Source organism: Myiozetetes cayanensis, unplaced genomic scaffold, assembly GCF_022539395.1.
Source record: "Myiozetetes cayanensis isolate MyiCay16 unplaced genomic scaffold, myiCay2020 scf23, whole genome shotgun sequence".
In the NCBI taxonomy this organism is placed as follows: Eukaryota; Metazoa; Chordata; class Aves; order Passeriformes; family Tyrannidae; genus Myiozetetes; species Myiozetetes cayanensis.
This window is the reverse complement of record NW_026087445.1, coordinates 507,657-524,955: the sequence shown is the minus strand read 5'-3', so window position 1 is coordinate 524,955 and position 17,299 is coordinate 507,657. Positions and strand designations below refer to the sequence as shown.

Below are 17,299 nucleotides of genomic sequence, written 5' to 3'. Positions count from 1 at the left end.
CAGTTTATATGTAAAAAGACAAGAATTGGGGGTTATGTAAGGGGGCTGCACCCCTTCCTGATCTTTGTGCTTGTGTCATTTCATAGAAACTGGCAATTACACCTGTGAGTTCTGTGGGAAGCAGTACAAGTACTACACTCCCTACCAAGAGCACGTGGCCCTGCACGCTCCCATCAGTGAGTATCTACTGTTCCCCTGCAGGCTCTGATTTACAGGGGTTGTGCTGAACATGAGGGTGGCAGCAGGGATCATTCTTGTGGGTCCTTCCCCTGGAGCTGTGGGATTGCAGTGGGCAGGACATGGATCACGTGCTGCCCAGGGACTGTAAAGCTGAGCTGGGATCTCCTCTCACAGGGACACTGTGAAGTGTCACCAACTCGTACCCCAGTCCCTGCAATTCTACACATGTTCCTTGGGGGTTTGAAGGTTTAGTTTGTTGCCAAAGTGAAGTGATGCACCAAATTTGTAGGCTCCCCTAAATAATAACTGAATGTACATGTTAGGGAAGAAGCATCTTTCTTACGAGCTTCTAGGAGGTTATTTCAGACAGTGAGTTAAAACTGAGTTTCAAAGTCATGTACTTGACCTCGTCAGCCTGCTGCTAAATCACAGGCAAGAAGCCATGTATTTCAGGGAGCTCCAGAAAAGGCAGTTCTTGCTGCAGCTGTGGAGGGACACCACATTCTGCTCTCCCCAGACAAAGGGAGTTTTTAATGAACAATTCTGGAATTCATTGCAAAATTTGAGTGAACTAGTTTAGAGAAATTCTTGCTAAGTGCTGGACTTGAATGCTCTAAAAATATGCAGAGAAGTTCTTTGCACCTCAACTTCCTGCTCCTTTCCCAGCATTGCCCTGGGCTTTGTCGTGGCTGTTCCTGGCCCGGGCGTGTCCTGCTCCAGGGTTTGGGATGATGGAGAGGAGGGACGGGCGAGTTCATCCCTCAGGGGGTGCCTCCAGCTGCCGCCAGCAGGGGGGGCGCGCGCCTCCCTCCCCAAATTCACCGGCACTCGCGATTTTAAGGGATCCTAATAAGGCACCTTTGGGTTTATGGGAACACAGTCCACCAGACTGCCACTTTTGAGGTGAGTCAAGGTTTGGTGGCTCTTGGCAGCTCCCATGCAGGTTCTCTGAAGCTTAGAGATAGAGCAGGATGAGGGCAGAAGGTGCAGGGCACAAAATGCCTCTACCACCAGCATCACAAAGTTGATCTTGTTGTCTGCCATCTGCTGAAGGAACTACCCCAGTAATGTGACTGCACACATAACGGTTATTCCTGAGCTTCCCTGCAGCCCCAAACTCCTCCTCTCCATTCAGGTGTTTTCAGTCCTCAGCAGAGCTGTTGGTGACCAGCAGTGGCTCATCTGTGCCCTTGGGCTCTGGGGTCACTGGTGCCCCAGGCAGAGAGCTCAGGAGCAGTGAGCTCTGAGGACTGGGCATTGGGGATTTATTGCCATGCATATCTTTGCACCCTCCCAGCCATCTGAAGCAACAGCTGAGCTGCTGGTTCCAGTCCAGGCTCTCCAGCAGAAAAGAAACCCACAGCAGTTGTTCCCGGGGAGGTGTTTCCCTGGAGTGGGCCCTGCAAAGGCCTCCACAGGCCCTGCCCCTCTCCTGGGCAGCTCAGGGTCCTGCCCAGTCCCTGCTTTGTGGCTGCTGGGGGCCAGTTTTGGAGGAGGAGGAGGAGCAGGAGTGTTCTTTGGGATGCTGGGGTTGAAACCATTCCTGTGCCCTGGTTTCTGCTGTGAAAGAAAAGAAGCTGCCTCTAAACTGCAGACTAAAGCAGCAGCCAGAGATGTGCAGATGAGTTTCCAGTGCTTTCAAATATCTCTAACTATGAGGACACTTAAAAACAGATCAAGATAATATTTTCATATGGTTTAACCCCTTCCCCATAAACTTTTCTTTTTCCTTTTTTTTAACCATTTTTTTCCTCTCCTAGTTCCCATGGCCAGTAAGAGTTATGATTTACAGTGACAAGACACTAACCCTGATGAGGATACAGGAGAGGGCACAATGAGCTCCCAAAGCAGACTGGCCAGTTCATTCCCCCACCTTCCAACTGCTCCCGCTCTGCTCTTCCCAAAATCCAAGGTCTTGGGAGGCAGCTGACTTTTGAAAATCACAACTGGCTTTTTTGAACCCTTGCAGTCAGAGTAAAGCTGAGAGTGTGTCCTTACCCTAGTCTTGTTCTTCTGGGTATAAATCAAATGCTGAAAAATTAGTGATAGTAGGAATTGGTAAAGAAACCCCTTTAGCATTTCCACATCAGCTTTCTGAAGCTGGAGTACAAGCTTCCCTTCCAGAGCCTGTCCTGGTTTTCTCTCATAATGGATAAAAAGTCATTGAAAGTGGGCTAAAACAAGGACTGAAATCCTGCAGGGTCAACAGGAACTTTGCAGGATAATTTTGGGTCAGTGCTGCTGTCTGGAGAAGAACTCTGCTGTGGGGTTCCCTGGAATTATTGATGCCAAATGTCTCCAAAGTTCACTTTTTTGAGTGAGGAGAAGTGGCTTTTAAATAAGCCTAGAACTGGGCTATGGCCCTTTAAAAATACACATTTCTCTGCTGTTTCTGTCAGCGTGTTCACTCTTTCAAAGGAGGGTGTCAGGGACTGTTTGCAGGACAGAAGTGGATTGTAGACACAACCACTGTCCCAGTTTTAGAAATGCCCATGAATGGAGGGGCATGGGGAGGGTTCAGACATTTATCTGTCCTCACTCAGGCTCTGGCTGCTCTCTAAGGTGGGACTGACTGAACCATGCTTGCATCCCCTGGGCTGTTGGGATTGCTTGGAAAGATGGAGAGGGACTATTTCCAAGGCTCTGCAGTGACAGGACAAGGAGGAATGGCTTCAAAGTGCCACCACGTAGGTTTAGATTGGATATTGAGAAAGAATCCTTCCCTGTGAGGGTGATGAGGCCCTGGCACAGGTTGCCCAGAGAAGCTGTGACTGCCCCATACCTGGAAGTGTCCAAGGCCAGGTTGGACAGGGCTTGGAGCACTCTGGGATAGTGGAAGGTGTCCCTGCCCATGGCAGGGGAGTGCAATGAGTTGGACTTAAAGTCTTTTCCAACCCAAACCATTGTGGGATTCTATGATGTGCTTGCAGTGCAGAGAAAACTTGGAACATTAGGGATATGGACTGGCTGCAAATCCACCAGGAGTGAGATTTAGCTTTTAGTCTGATTTCCTGAGTCCAGGCTTGGGAATGTGCATCACCACATCCTTCTCTGGTACCTGCAGGTAAGGCAGCAGACTCCCAGGCCATGGAAACATGTGTTGAGAGCACTGAACTCTCCACAGCTCTCCATGTCTTTTGCTTCCAGGATGAAAATCCAAAGTGATTTTAGTGCCCTGGGAGCATTAGAAGGTCCTGAAGATCCTGAGCAGCCTCACGGGAGGCCTGTGCCCAGTGTCACACTCCCTGTTCCTGTGTGAGCCATCAGGCCCTTCTTGGCTGCACTGTAGGATGTTGGTCTCCAGCTCTGTTGTAGATATGCCCATGCCTGGCTGTAGATCCCATGGGTCTGGATCTCAACCCACAGATTGACTTCCCAGCTTGATGTCCACCTGTCCCATCATTCTGGACCTCCCTGAGGATCCCTGGTGTGTGTCTGGCCCTGGGTAACCTCACCAGAGCTGATCCTGCTGCTGACCTGTGGATTGACTTCCCATGGATTGACCATGGATGGACCTGTGTCATTGCCCTGAACTTCCTGAAGATCTGGACCTGTGGTTGAAGCTGTCTCTCATCTCCGGTCCTTGCTCACCTCTCTCAGGGTCTCTGGGATGGGCCCTGGCTGTTGAAGACCCTTCCCTGCCAGCCCTGGGATCATTCTTGGCTCTGCAGGGGACAGACAGACCCACACCCACCCTGACACCTGAGATGCTCAAGGAAGTTCATCCAGCCTCAATTCCTTTCCTCAATTCCTCCATCCAACTCAATTCCTTTCCTTATTGAGAAGGACACTGGGTATCACTTGTTCATCAGAAGTGCTTAAATGCAGTGTTCCATGAAGGCAGCTGCCCTCATGGGTTTTCCCTTAGAGAAAGGGATCCTTTTTGGTAGCACATGTGGTTTCCACACAGATCCTGCCTAACCAAGAGAAAAACAGCTCCAGATTCCATTTGGATGGTGTGTCTTTGCTTCCTCAGTGGGGGAAATCTATGAGTTCAGGTGTTTTCCCCACTCTCTAATCCCTTGGCAACAGGCTCCACCTGTTTGTGTGTGTAAAGGCACACATTAAAAATTTGATAGGTTTGAGCAGAGTGGTTTTCCTGTGGAAAGACCTGTTTGCCATAGTAGAGGTGTCTGCTCAGAGTATATTGGATTTCAGGCCATTGTTACGGAATCACTTTCCATCATATTCAGTAGAGGTGGGTTTTTTCTCCACAGGTGATGGTATAATTTCATCTGAACCATCCAAATGGTTTCTTACCCATCCTGGCAAGATCTTTTCTGAACAAATGCCGTACACAAATTATTAGCCAGAATTTTTGCCTGGAAAAAGTGATAATTACTGAGATAATCTGCTCTCTGATGTGGTGGTGCATTGTGGCAGTGAGTGGATTTACGTGTGCCACATTTTTTCCTGGCTGCCACAGCTTGCCATTCACAGGGCTTGAAGGTCTTCCCAAAACCAGGGAAGCCAGGAGGGACCACTGTGATCTCTGCACTGCCCAGAGAAACACATTGTGTAGGATTGCCTTGATTTAACTGCTCACAGATAAGTTTTAGAGAGAAATCTAATCTTGCTGTTGAGTGACAGAAAATACAGCAATCTCTTAAGGTAATTATTTTGATGCATTATTACCTTCACTAAATTGAGCCTGAAAATATCCAGCTGTAGCTTTCAGGCACCAGATCCTATTTATAACTAGTTCTGCTTGGTGAAGGAGGACTAAGTTACCAAATTTCTGGCCTTTGCAGACCCTTGCTCTCAGGTCCCTCATCTCCCACTTAAACCAAAGGACTGACTTGTGTTTCCATTGTAAACCCTGCTGCTCTTGTCCTTCATTTATCCTCTTGTTTTCTGCCCTGACTGTTCTGCAGTGAGTTCCCCACCCTCCTGGAGGAGCTGAGAGCTCCCATTGTCTCCCTGCTGCCCTTGGGAAGTGCCCCAGTTCACACCCAAAGAGAACCTCTGTCGTTTCAGCCACAGCATCACCCTGGGAGCTCCTCTGCAGCCACCCTGGCCGAGCACAGCAGTGAAGAAGCTCCTTGCTGCTGCCAGGAGTGCCCCCCCTTTTCAGCATCACCTGTCCCAGGTGTATCCTTGAGCACACCGTGTGCCACCCTCAGAGCTGCAGCACAGCCCTCGCTGACTGGAGATCACGCAGTGACAATCACCCTCTGCATCACTCTCCTCCTGCTCTCCCTCCTCCACCTTCCACTGGGACGTGTCTCAGCTGCTTCCTGAGGAAGTTTAAAGACCTGCAGAGCAGCAGTTATGGCATTGTCTGCCCACGGTGTTCTCTCCAGCCTTGCTGTGTAGCTGCACATTTTGAGGCAGGAGGTTTTCGTGGCCATTCAGCCACTCAGTATTTTTATTGTTAGAAATATCTTAGCCTTTTTGTGAGCCTGAGGCAGATGACTTTTCAAGAGTAGAGCAGAGGAGCTGCATCACGGTCTCTACTTGTGTTGCTCAGTTTTAGAGGGAGTTTGTCATCTGATGAGCATTTTTTTCCCAGTGAACTATTATCATCCTCCAGACTGCTAGAACTAATATTCCTTTGTCTGGCTTGCATTGCTGGCTCAAACTCTCTCTCTGGTGTCAGATGGAGGAGCCTTCTCTCTGGGGTCTCAGTTTGAAGACATACTATTTGTTTAAGTTGGGAGGAAAAAGCAGAAATTTTGGAGATCATCAGAGCATTGAGATTTTTGTCTTCAGGTCTCAGAGAGCAGTGCCTGGGCTGCAGAGGATGTACAATGGTGCTCTTTGTGACACTGAAGAGTTGGCTCCCCTGGTATGGATGGAGAATAAAGCAGCAACTGGTGGGAATGGTCCTCATGGGAAACCAGATGACACATAAGGAGGAAATTTTCCTATCTGACTACATTTTTGCTGGCAGTTTGGCAGCAATTGGAGGAGGATTATCCATGGAAATTGAAAGGAAGTATAGGGAGCAAATCAAGCCTCCTGCCTGTTCAGCTGGCCAGAGAGCAAGCAGAGAAGTACCTTACCTAAACTATGAGAAAAACTAGTGCAAGGTCTCCTGCAGAAAAACAGAAATGTCAGCCTAGGTCTGTGTGTCAGAGGAAGTGAAACAAAATACCTGGAGTTCCAAGTCCCTCTGCATGTACACACCCCCACTCCCCAGTGCTGCTGACAGGGAGGATGAGGGGATCACATCTGAGGTCTGTAATGGCTCCTGGGATTTTGGAAGTGAGCATCCAGTCCCAGTCGGAGGAACTTCTCTCCTCCTCTGTTTCACAGTCAGGCTGTTGTGCTGCCATGGCATTCCATGGCAGCTGCTCCCTGGGGATAAGTATTTCTCAGTTACACTATACAGGATGGGTGGAGCCCCTGGTGGTCTAGTGGTAAGGGCGCCGCGCTATCACCGCGGAGACCCGGGTTCGATTCCCGGTCAGGGCCACTCCCGGGCAGGTGGGGCTCGTTAGCCATTAAAGGCAACCCACCTACGTCCTAAGGACCTCGCTGCCACCGTCCAAGCTCGCTTGGCCCCGGCAGATGAACCTTAGGATTAAAGGGTGGGCTCAGTTCCACGCACACTGTGTCTCACCTAAAAAATCCAATGCGCAGGCTGGAAGGTGGAAAGACCTTCCCCGGATCTTCGCTCGCGAAGACTGGCCATTATTATACAGGATGGGCAGTGCTGGTGTTGTCCATCCACCTTTAGGCATCCTACAGAATCACTCCATAGAAATTACTGAGTGAAATTAGGGAGATTGGGCTCTGGGTTAAAAAACTGTGGGTTAAAACCTTGTTTCTTAGTGATTCTTCATGACAGATGGTTGGAGTGAGACTTGAGCTCCAGGAGCTCTATCCAGATTTCCATAGAAGAAGCCACTGAGGAATGAAGTTGTTTCTTAGATAATTTCTCCATTTTTATAATTGTTTTTTGATCCACGTGGCCCAGACAAAGGGCTGACCTCCTGAAGGTTTTTTCACATGACTTTTGGCATTGAAAATTCCTGGTGATCCTCACTGTGCATTGCAGAGACCAAGATGGAGATGCATTCAAAGAACATATCCCAGTAATACTGAGAATTTCTCCACATGTCACCAGTACTGATCTGGAGATGGGGACCAAAAGGCCTTTACTCACTCTACCTCCTGATCCCATTTCATTCCCAACAGCCCCTTTTCCTTTGTATTTGGTTGAAGAGACAAGAAATGTAGCTGGAGATCAGTAGGATTTATGCAAGGCTCAGGGAACAAAGATACTTCTCTCTGCTCAGAGCTCTGAGTGTCACTTTAGAAACCTACTCTCAAAATCCAGTACCTAGAAATGGAGGCCAGAGCTGCAGGTTCACCCAGCCAGGCCATGGCAATCCAGCAGTGCTCCTGGATGGCTGGGGTGATTCCTGCTGGAGGAGGAATGGGTTGGTCACATAGGAGGTGAAGGTGTGGAAGGGAATTAATAAGCTTCAATAATCACCCTGGGGTGAGTGGGGAAAGCAGTGCTGTTCCCTGGGGTCAGTGCTGTTCCCTGGGATCAGTGCTGTTCCATAGGATCAGTGCTATTCCCTGGGGTCAGTGCTGTTCCCTGGGATCAGTGCTGTTCCATAGGATCAGTGCTATTCCCTGGGGTCAGTGCTGTTCCCTGGGATCAGTGCTGTTCCATAGTATCAGTGCTGTTCCATAGGATCAGTGCTATTCCCTGGGGTCGATGCTGTTCCCTGGGGTCGGTGCCGTTCCCAGATCCGCAGTGGCTGCAGGTGCCCGTGCAGGGATGGCCGAGCGTGGCTGTCACGCAGCAGCTCCGGCAGGCCCAGGTCTGGGAGCTCACTGGCTGTGCAGGCACTAGTTCTGAGTGTTCATATCCAGAGTTCTCTCGATCTCCACTCTTCGTGGCAGTGAAGACCCAGACGAGCCAGTCCAGCAAGAAATCTCCGGCGTCCCTAAACCGCTGCTCCAGCCTCCTGCACCGCACCCCCTCCGGGGTCCCGCCCGCCTCCCAGTCCCAGATGTTCCGCACTCCGAATTCGGGATCCCCAGGAAGCAAGGCCATCACAGGTACCGGTTGCCTTTCTACCATCAACTTTCTTAACTGCTTAGTGTCCAGTCCTGCCCTGGGTTGGCTTTTGACCCTCGCTGGACTCAGTCTGCTCCATCCATGACTGTCCCAGAAAAGCTACTCTCAGAAGCCCTTGAAGGGGTTAGATCCGTTGGCATGTTATAAATTTATCTCAGCAGTGGATCTTTGTAACCTCTTCCCAGTGACAGGTTGGTTTTGTTAAGCATTGTGGTAATCACAAGGTTTAAAAGACCTTGTCTCAAATCCTGGTATCACAAACTGAGGAGAACTTCCTGACAAGGACTGCTGTGATGGCTTGTCAGGAATGGGCGTTTTTGTTTGCTTTTCAGCCCTGTTTGGCATTTAGTGTTTGCTTCCCTCAAGGTGATGTTTCCAGGGCTGTGTCCGTGCCTTTGGCAGTGGAGTACAGGTGTTTTCACAGTGCTCCACTCCCCAGGAAACTCCGAGAGATAAACTGAACTCCAGCAGAAAAGTCGATGTCACAGAACCATTACAGTAGTGTCAGAAAGCTCAGGTTAGGATTGTTCCTCCCATTGTCTGTTTCCTCCTTCCAAACAAGATCAAACCCTAAAAAAAAGAAAAAAGTATAAAAAGAAAGCAAAGTATTAAAAGAAGCAACTGAAAAATAACAGTTACTAAATAGGGTGTGAGACATAATGTGACGTGCTGGGAAGCACTCTGTGGGATTGATGGATGTATATTCCAACTGTGTGCAGCAGGAGGGCTGGTCAATCGGTTGGTGTTTAGATGCCCCTAACGGAGCCCCTGGTGGTCTAGGGGGTAAAGGCGCCGCGCTATCACCGCGGAGACCCGGGTTCGATTCCCGGTCAGGGCCACTCCCGGGCAGGTGGGGCTCGTTAGCCCTTAAAGGCAACCCACCTACGTCCTAAGGACCTCGCTGCCACCGTCCAAGCTCGCTTGGCCCCGGCAGATGAACCTTAGGATTAAAGGGTGGGCTCAGTTCCGCGCACACTGTGTCTCACCTAAAAAAAAAAAAATCCAATGCGCAGGCTGGAAGGTGGAAAGACCTTCCCCGGATCTTCGCTCGCGAAGACTGGCCATTATTATATTATTATTATAGATGCCCCTGAAATGTCTGGCAGGGGCAGATGCTGAGTACAAGGGTGGCTGTGCTGGGAGAGGATGGGATGGTGAACAAGTGTGGGTTTTGTTAACCACATACTGCCACAGCTGCCAGGGCTTGCTGAGAGACCTGTCTCTTTACAATTTGGGAATCCTGGGATTCCATATTGGTACTGCATCTCTTAGACGTGGATATGAGGTTTTTACTAATTTGAGGTCCATCCAGTTCAACCAAGTCAGGAGTTAAAGCTGACAAGCATTTTTCATTATTTGCTTAAACTTACAACAACTTCTTCCAGTTTCATGTCTCACAAAAATGGAAAAACAGGGAGCCCTCTTGGGCCAGAGGCCAGTCATCTGAGCAGGAACTGGGAGGTGTTTTTGGTAAGAGCACTCTTTTTCTCCCACTGCTCTAATGAAAAGTGGGTCAGAACATTGGGAATAAACTCGGAGCTGTTCTCTTCTTGTCCGGGGGAAGGAACGGCCGATGCTTGAGGCTGGTAGATGGATCTTCACAAACTAATCCTAGTCTGGGGTCCCAGCCCATCTCTCATTTCCATGGGGTCTTTCATGGCTGTGTCTTGTAGAAATGCAGTCTGAGGGCTTCTGGAATTCCTGGTACAAAGGCATTGCCCATAACACCTCCCAGGAAGAATCTCCAGAAGGGATGCCTTCCAAGTGCTGTGGTCAGAGACATTCCACATTCCACATGGCCTGTGTGGCAAGGACACAGTAAGACCAGTAAGACCAAGCAGATGCATTAAAATAAAACAATTTTTTGTTGCCAGACTTAAAAAAAAACAGAAAGAAAAAAAAAAGACTAGGGAATGAGGGCAAAACCAGCATGCAAATTTTTTCCAAGCATTTTTGGAGACCTCCAGCTCACTTTGAGTTGTGACATAAGCCAGGATTTGAACCTGGGTCTCTTCAGGGGTTGACCCAAACCATTTTGTCGTGGTCTCTTTTTCCACTGTGCCATCTGACTTTAAGGCCTCTCATTTCTATTATTTATCTGTCAAATGGGGTGCATAGATAGTGTCTCCATTTCCTTTGCAGCCCTGTTTTGTGTGTTTCTGTTTTAATTTATTTGACTACCAGGTTTTTTTGTTCTCCTGAATTTTAGAAGGACTCAGGAGTGTAGTAGATTGAGAGTTTGAGAAGCCTGCTCAGGACTTGGAAGGGTCCACCAGGGATTGGCTGGGCCAAAGTCCATGGGCTGGGACCTTCTTGCAGTTCAGGTTTTTGGTGACCACACCAGCCCTACAGCCTGTGGGTGTGAGCCACACTGCAGCACTGGGAGCCTGCAGGAGCTGGGGCCTCTGGGGAAGTCCTGGCAGCAGGTGTGACCATTCCATGGTGTGCAGAAATCCAGACTGAAGTCATGATCTGATACCTGTTTTTAACAGTCCCCATCACTCTGAATGAAGCACAGTCTGCAAGCTGAGAGCCCAGCAGAGCCGGGCTGTGTCCACATGTCCTTGGGTGACAGCAGACTCAGGAATGAGAGTGCAGGGGTCTGTTCAGCACAGACCACACACAGTAGTTTGGCCAGCTCACATTCTTTTATTTCTAGTTTATCCTGTGAGTCACTACAGTAAATCCATTTGCCCAGATATTGCAAACCCCGTGAAGTGAGACAAGACCTCACTCTGTGCTGATGAACTGGTGCTGAGGGACACCAGTTTGAGCAGGATGGGATCAGTGAGCTGTGCTGTGCAGGGATGTGTCAGGACACTGTGTCACTACCAGGGTCAGGAGACACCTCTGCCCACGGGAGGAGCCCTCCCAGTCCAGTTCCTGGGTACAGCCTGTGCTGTGGCTGCCGTGTGTGGAGCAGTGCCCTGCCAGGAGCAGGGACTGGCACCACCCTCACAGGAGCAGGGCCTGCCTGCTGGGCCCTGGGGAGACTGCAGGAGTCAGGCACTGTTGGGAAGCACAGAGGGTCAGAGGATGTTCCACAGCTTTTCCAGACGTGGTGGGCAGGCTCTGAGAGAGCCCTCCGGGCCTCCACTGGAATGTTTCCAGGAGGGTGTTTAGGAAGGGAATGCAGGTGACTGGGAAGCATAGGGAGAGCTGGCATCATGCCTCTGTAGGTGACACTTTGGTGTTGTGATGATGTCCTCAGTGTGCAGACCTGGTCACCTGTGCCAGAGGCTTTAAGGGCTGCTTGTTGCCTTAAGGAAGAGTAAGATCAGGGTTGGGTTTTTTTGCAGGGGAGGAAGCCATGACCTTTCTGGTTCAGTCAGGACTGGTGTTCATGGGCTCCCTAAGAGCCAATCCAGGCCACCTCAGCCAGAAGGCATTCAAGAAAAATACCTACCTGTTATCCCTTCACTGAATGTGGCCCATTTGCCTCCAAAATGAGGTGTTTGACCATTCTGCTGGGTGCAGGGTATGTGATTGTGTGGCACAGGAGCATGTTGTCTTGCCTTCTGTCTGCACGGTTCTGCATCCAGTGTTGACCATCCCTGCTTTGTTCTCCACACAGCAGAAAGTGCTTTCAGCAGAAGAGTGGAAGGCAAAGCTCAAAACAACTTCGAAGAAACAAACAGCAATTGCCAGAACTCCAGTGGTAAGTGAGTTCACCCCCACGTTCCTCTCCAAGCAGGATTCAGCTGTGCTCAGCAATTGCTGATGTATTTGGGGTACCTTGGCTAAGCTCACAACCCTCCTGGGGTAGTGCCCTGTTCTCCCTCCTCCCCAGGTTCCTGGCATTCCAAGCCTGTAATAAAGGACCAGGGACCAAGGACCAGGTACTTTCACATAGATTTTTCAGTGGGGAGCAAAGATGTGGAGGGAGGATGGATGGACATGCAGCACTGCTCGTGCTGTGTCTGTGTGTCAGTGCAGTCCTGGTGAAACAAAGCCAGCAACAAGCAAGAGAAGCTGAGCTGAGCACTGAGTGGTGCTCGGTGCATGTTACAGTGGTGCTGAGTGTGGCAGTTTATTTACATGTCACTGTAACCAGCATCCAGCTGTTTGTGGGTTCACTGCGCGGAGGTCACAGCATCCCAGATGTGGGACCAAAATACATCTGCTAGAAGGAATGAAAATTTACTCCACTTCTGGAGTTCCCTTTCATTATAAGTTCAAGTGGTAGCAACTGAACATAACCACTGGCCTAGACAATTTTTTTTAGGTACATTGTTGACAGAGTTTTCTCTGCAAGATTTTTATCCTGCCTGTGTATTGTCCTGCCTTCCAGTGGGCCACTACAATTCTGTCATGCTCCCTAACTGGAGCGTGACCGACCACATGAAATGCAATTTTGGCATCTTGGTGCAGAGTTAAATAACATGCCAACAGAAAAGCCTGGTCTCCCTCCATTCCCCATCCAAGAGTAGCAGAACGTGGTGTTTTCAGTGCCTCTGGTTGGAATGGAGCTGGTTACAGGTCTGCTGGGGGGGTTTGTATCTGCCTCTGAAGCAAATAAGGGACTTGCTGGAACATGCTGAAGAGGAAAGACGTGGTTTTGGAAAACCCCCCTTTGTGGTAGCAGAGTGGGTGCTGGGGAATGGGGAAAAAAAGTTGTTTGTTACTGAAATACTGCGTGTTCTGTTTTGGGGAACAATCCTGTACTAATCCAAGCATTCACCACAATTACAGCTGGTCATTCGGGGACAGAAAAACCTAAAGAAAAGAGGTGTAAGCAGAACCCATCAGGTGAGCTCGTCTCTGTGTTTCAGGCCCTTGTACCCATTAGTCCTGTTCCACCTGGGGAGCTGCAGGCAGGAGTCCTTGGCCTGGCTGTCACACACAGCTCAGAGCACTGCAGTTCCCTGACTGCCAGAGTCTCCAGCCTGGTTTGCTGCCCTGAACATGCCCCTGGGCTCTCAGCAGCTCTGCTCCTTGTGTCTTGTCTTCTGTGGGTACTAGGAGTGGTTTGAAGGGGTTTCAAAGCCTTGGAGTGCACATCTTTAAGTGCCAGTATACCATTTGGGTCCCTGGCTCCTCTGGGGCCCTTTGAAAGCAGCAGTCTGAGATTGTACCTTTTTTTATTCCTGTGAATTGTACCTTTTTTATTCCTGTGAAGCCCTGTAGACCCTACAGGCAAGGGCAAAAGCATCTTCCTTCCTATCAAACAGCTCATCCCTAGAGCCAAGAAAGCTGCATTGTAAAACCTTCTGGCTGCAAACCTCTTTTTAACTCTGGGAGGAGAGGAGATGAACGTGTAGCATGGGAGGGGGCCCAGGAACCACTGACAAGAAGCACACACAAGGAGTGGCTGTATTTAGTCCAAGACTTGGGTTCTGTCTGAACTATTAAATACTGACCCACTGTTGCTGGCACATCTCCCAGACTCTCCCTGCCAGCTCCTTGTACCAGCTCACATCACACTCATCCTTCTCAATCTGTTTTTATCCAAGCTGCTACATTTAAAGCACAGGAGTAAAAGCTCAGAGTAAAAAACAAAACAAAGCCAGGAATTCTTACAAACAGTAGAGTTTCATGGGATTTGCTGTTGTTCTTTCATTGTCAGGAGTGTTTCTGTTTGCACCACGTGCAGTGTTTATTTCAGTGGCTCAGTCTGGGGCCTGGCAGGCTGCAGGGGAGTTACAAGGTGCTCACCTTGTCTTTTGTTTGAGCCAGGAAACCTGAGGAACTCGAGTGAGCTGCTCAGGACTGGTTTGAGAGGAGTTGGGCTCTGGTTAGAAGCAGTTCCTTTCTGCATTAAGCAGCTGATACACTCCTCAAAGCCAGGCATGGGGATGTATAAACTTCTTCCCTTTTCCCCTTCCTTTACCCTGCATCCCCTTTTCTTCCCCAAGCCTGTTTTCTCTCTTTGACTCCATTTCCTGTGTGTCTCATTCAGTGCTCTTTTCCAGCTCTTGCTCCAAGCCATTTCTCCTCTTTTATTCCTTCACACTGTCAGGAGTTAGTCCCAGTGGTTTCATTGACAGCAGCCTGGGTGAGCATGACTGGTCACTGAGAGTGTCACTGGTGATCAGAGAGGCCCTGGAAAGCTCTCAGACATCTGTGTGCTCAGGTGTCCAGGCAGGGCTCTCAGTAACTGCCTTTTGGAAGAGCTGGGGTGTCTTTGCCTCCCCATTTTCCTTCTTTCCATGGCTGAGTTTCAGTGGGTGGCACAAACACCACATGGCTCAGTGTCACGTGTGGGATGGGAACTCTTGGGTGATTCTGGCACTGTTGGCCTGTCCTCCCTTGAGCCCCAGCCAGCAGATTTCACCCAGGCAGGGAAGCAGCTGGGGATAATGTGGTGGGGAATGATAGAAGGACAGACACTTCCATCCTCCCACTGCTTGTCACCAAACTGCTGCTGCTGTAAGGAACAGTCACCAGGTTTGGGAGGTAAATGTAGGTCCCAGCTGAGCAGCCCAAGCTGTGTGAGTAGGCCTTGTTAAATGCATCATTGCACTTGCTCTGTGTGGATGTGAGTTGTGCATTGCAGGCTCAGGTAAAGAGATGTCAAAGAGAGCAGCAGGAGGTTTTTAGGCCACCCAGTCAGGGACATTCTGCTCTTTCCCTGTGTCATCATCCCCACTGCAGGGCCACAGACCACTTCATGTCTGGTGTGAGGGGGAAGATGAGCAGGGCAGGAAGGTGAGCATCTAAAACCACCTAAAACAGACTTGGATGCAGTGCTGTTGGGAGTCCTGGGGGGGGGGGATAAGACAATTAGAATGGAAAATGTTGGATTTCAGATGTCTGTGCCCTGTGCACAACCCCAGTCCTTGTCACAGTGAATGCAGGTACCTGAAATCCTTGTCTGAGTGCTCTGGCATCCCACTGCCCATAAACCAGCAGTTCTGTGTGTGTGGCAGACTCTGCTGTGTGGCTGATTTGAGTCTCCTCCAGTAGCAGGTTTGTTTCCCAGCAGGGTGGGATGGAGCCATGGAGTGGATGGAGAAGGACTCTTCTCAGCTGTAGTCCATGATGTGATTGGGGAGTAGCCTTTGTATTCATGGAAGAGTCTCCACAGCCCCTTAAAGTTCTTTTTGATGAAACCTGGAAGTTTGACAGTGCTTTAAGAACAGTATCCTGCTAAAACGTTCGAGTTGTTCCCTTGTGCCGCCTCGGGAGCACAGGCAGCAGAGGTCCCAAGTCACATGAAGCTTCTGTTTACCCACTGCTGAACTAAGGTCCAGAAAACAGTGCCATGACCTGGTCCTGAAACATGGAATTATCTCATTGGGATGTAGAAGTTGTTACTCAGTGAGGTGCCATAAAACTGCTTCCAAGGAAACCCTCCATGGTGGGGGTCGTTCTGCTGAGTCTTGGCACGTGCTGGGGTTTTCTGGACTAAATTCTCAAGAAGCCAAACCATATTCCAAGGTCAGCCTGTGTAATGCTCTTCTGCAAAAGCCAGTGATGATCAGCCTGGGCTTGGGAAGGGAAATCCTGGAAAGGGGCAAAGCTGAGTGCTGTGTTCCATAGTGAAGGTCCCTGCTGGGCCCTGCACTGGTGCACTCTGGAACCACACAGCTCCCAGGCTTTGGGATCTGCCCATTGTCTCATCTTCTGTCTGGCTTCAGGAAACCTCAGGGGCAATGACCATCTCTGCCTTAAGTGTTTACAGCCTAATCCAGCTTGATCTGTTGTTTTGGACACTATGGATGACTCCATTGTCAAATAAAAGCCAAGAGGGATTAAGAAAATTGTAAGAATTCGAAAGGAAAAATAAAAGCAAAGGAGGAAAAAAAACTCTTTGGTTTTGACACCTTAAAATACAGCCATCAAAGGAAAAATCTAATTGAAATTGTCAGTGTTTGTTGAAGTCTAAACTTGCTCAATGTTATGAATGTGAAAGAGAACAGTTAAAATTATGTAGGGAATTGGGAAATATTTTGAACTTTTGAGGTTGATTTAAGCTGTATAAATATGTCTCAATTTCATCTGCTGCATTAGGGAACTATTACTGTCAGAACTTCCAGTGCAACAAATTTTAACATTTACAGTTTTTAAAATGTCAACACTTCTCATTCCTATTTACACAGGGAAGCTTTGCTTTCCAGCACTGTTTATTCCAGACTGGGTAGAGGGTCAAGGGAAGGATCTTCTTTTTTTGAATCAGTTTGTGCCAAGCTGATGTGAGATTGAGACTGAAAAAAAAATTGATTTCCTCCTTTTGATTTAAAGTAAAAATTCTTGGAAAAGCCTGAGAATTACCAGTTCTTGGAATTTAAAGGACATTGAACTAAATTTTAAACATGCATTTAGTTGGATTTTCAGAAATTACAAATTTGTTGGTTTGTCATTACAACATATTCCATCAGTTGTAGCATTGAACTATTTCAAGCAAAAGGACAATTAGAAATGTCTCACTCACCACTTGTCACATAAACCCAGTATGGTTAGCCTGTGTTAGGCAGGATGTAAGTAGTTCTTTTTTGCTTTAGCTGAGCAGAACTAACCTTTAGTTTTATGAGAAGCAGCAAAAAGACAGAGTGTGAATCAGTGTTAAACTCATGATTTAATCTCCTGAAGCACAGTTTGGGGTGCTGGGAGCAGACCTGAGTCCCCCGCCAGCTCCTGGTGCAGCACCAGGAGTTCAGGTCCTGCTCTTGCCCTGCAGTGCCAGGTGCCCCTGGGTGCATGGCCAGACTGAGACTCTCAGCAGTGGTTCCTGCCAAATTCCTGTCCAAAAAAGCTGTTTTGCCCCGGCAGTGAAGGTGGTCACGGGGCACACATGGCAGGAGTTGGCTTAGGAGTGTTACAAACACAGGGATCTTCCTCCTTCCCTGCTGTGGCCATACATCCCCTTCTGCTTGTTCTCTGCAGTCCAGTGATCACACAGCCCATCTGGTGGGATTTCTGCTGGAGGACATGACTTTTAGGTTAGGATTTTTGGTGGGTGAATGCAACGTTAGTGCTTGGGCCTTAATAATTCTTGGTTCTTGATTACAGTGTGATGTTAGCCCAGCCTGTGGCTCTGCCTCCATAGCACACCCAGCTGCCTCACAGGGTCTGTCAGCTGGGCCTGAGCACAAATACAGCTCACATTGAAGTGGTTCCTCCCCTGGGAAATCTCCT

At 49.1% G+C, this 17,299-nt stretch overlaps 1 protein-coding gene across 7 annotated transcripts in view; it reads left to right on the top strand.

Annotated features, from left to right (window-relative positions):
* The window catches only part of ZNF618 (zinc finger protein 618), a 164,409-nt gene that overhangs the window by 122,925 nt on the left and 24,185 nt on the right, over positions 1 to 17,299 (top strand). For 5 of the 7 annotated variants that reach the window (XM_050319733.1, XM_050319732.1, XM_050319729.1 and 2 more), the window contains 4 exons: positions 87 to 176; positions 8,014 to 8,202; positions 11,796 to 11,879; positions 12,914 to 12,970. In XM_050319733.1, the coding sequence (XP_050175690.1) occupies positions 87 to 176; positions 8,014 to 8,202; positions 11,796 to 11,879; positions 12,914 to 12,970 (420 nt within the window). The remainder of the gene's footprint in view (positions 1 to 86; positions 177 to 8,013; positions 8,203 to 11,795; positions 11,880 to 12,913; positions 12,971 to 17,299) is intronic. The other 2 variants (XM_050319731.1, XM_050319730.1) reach the window with 2 other exon arrangements.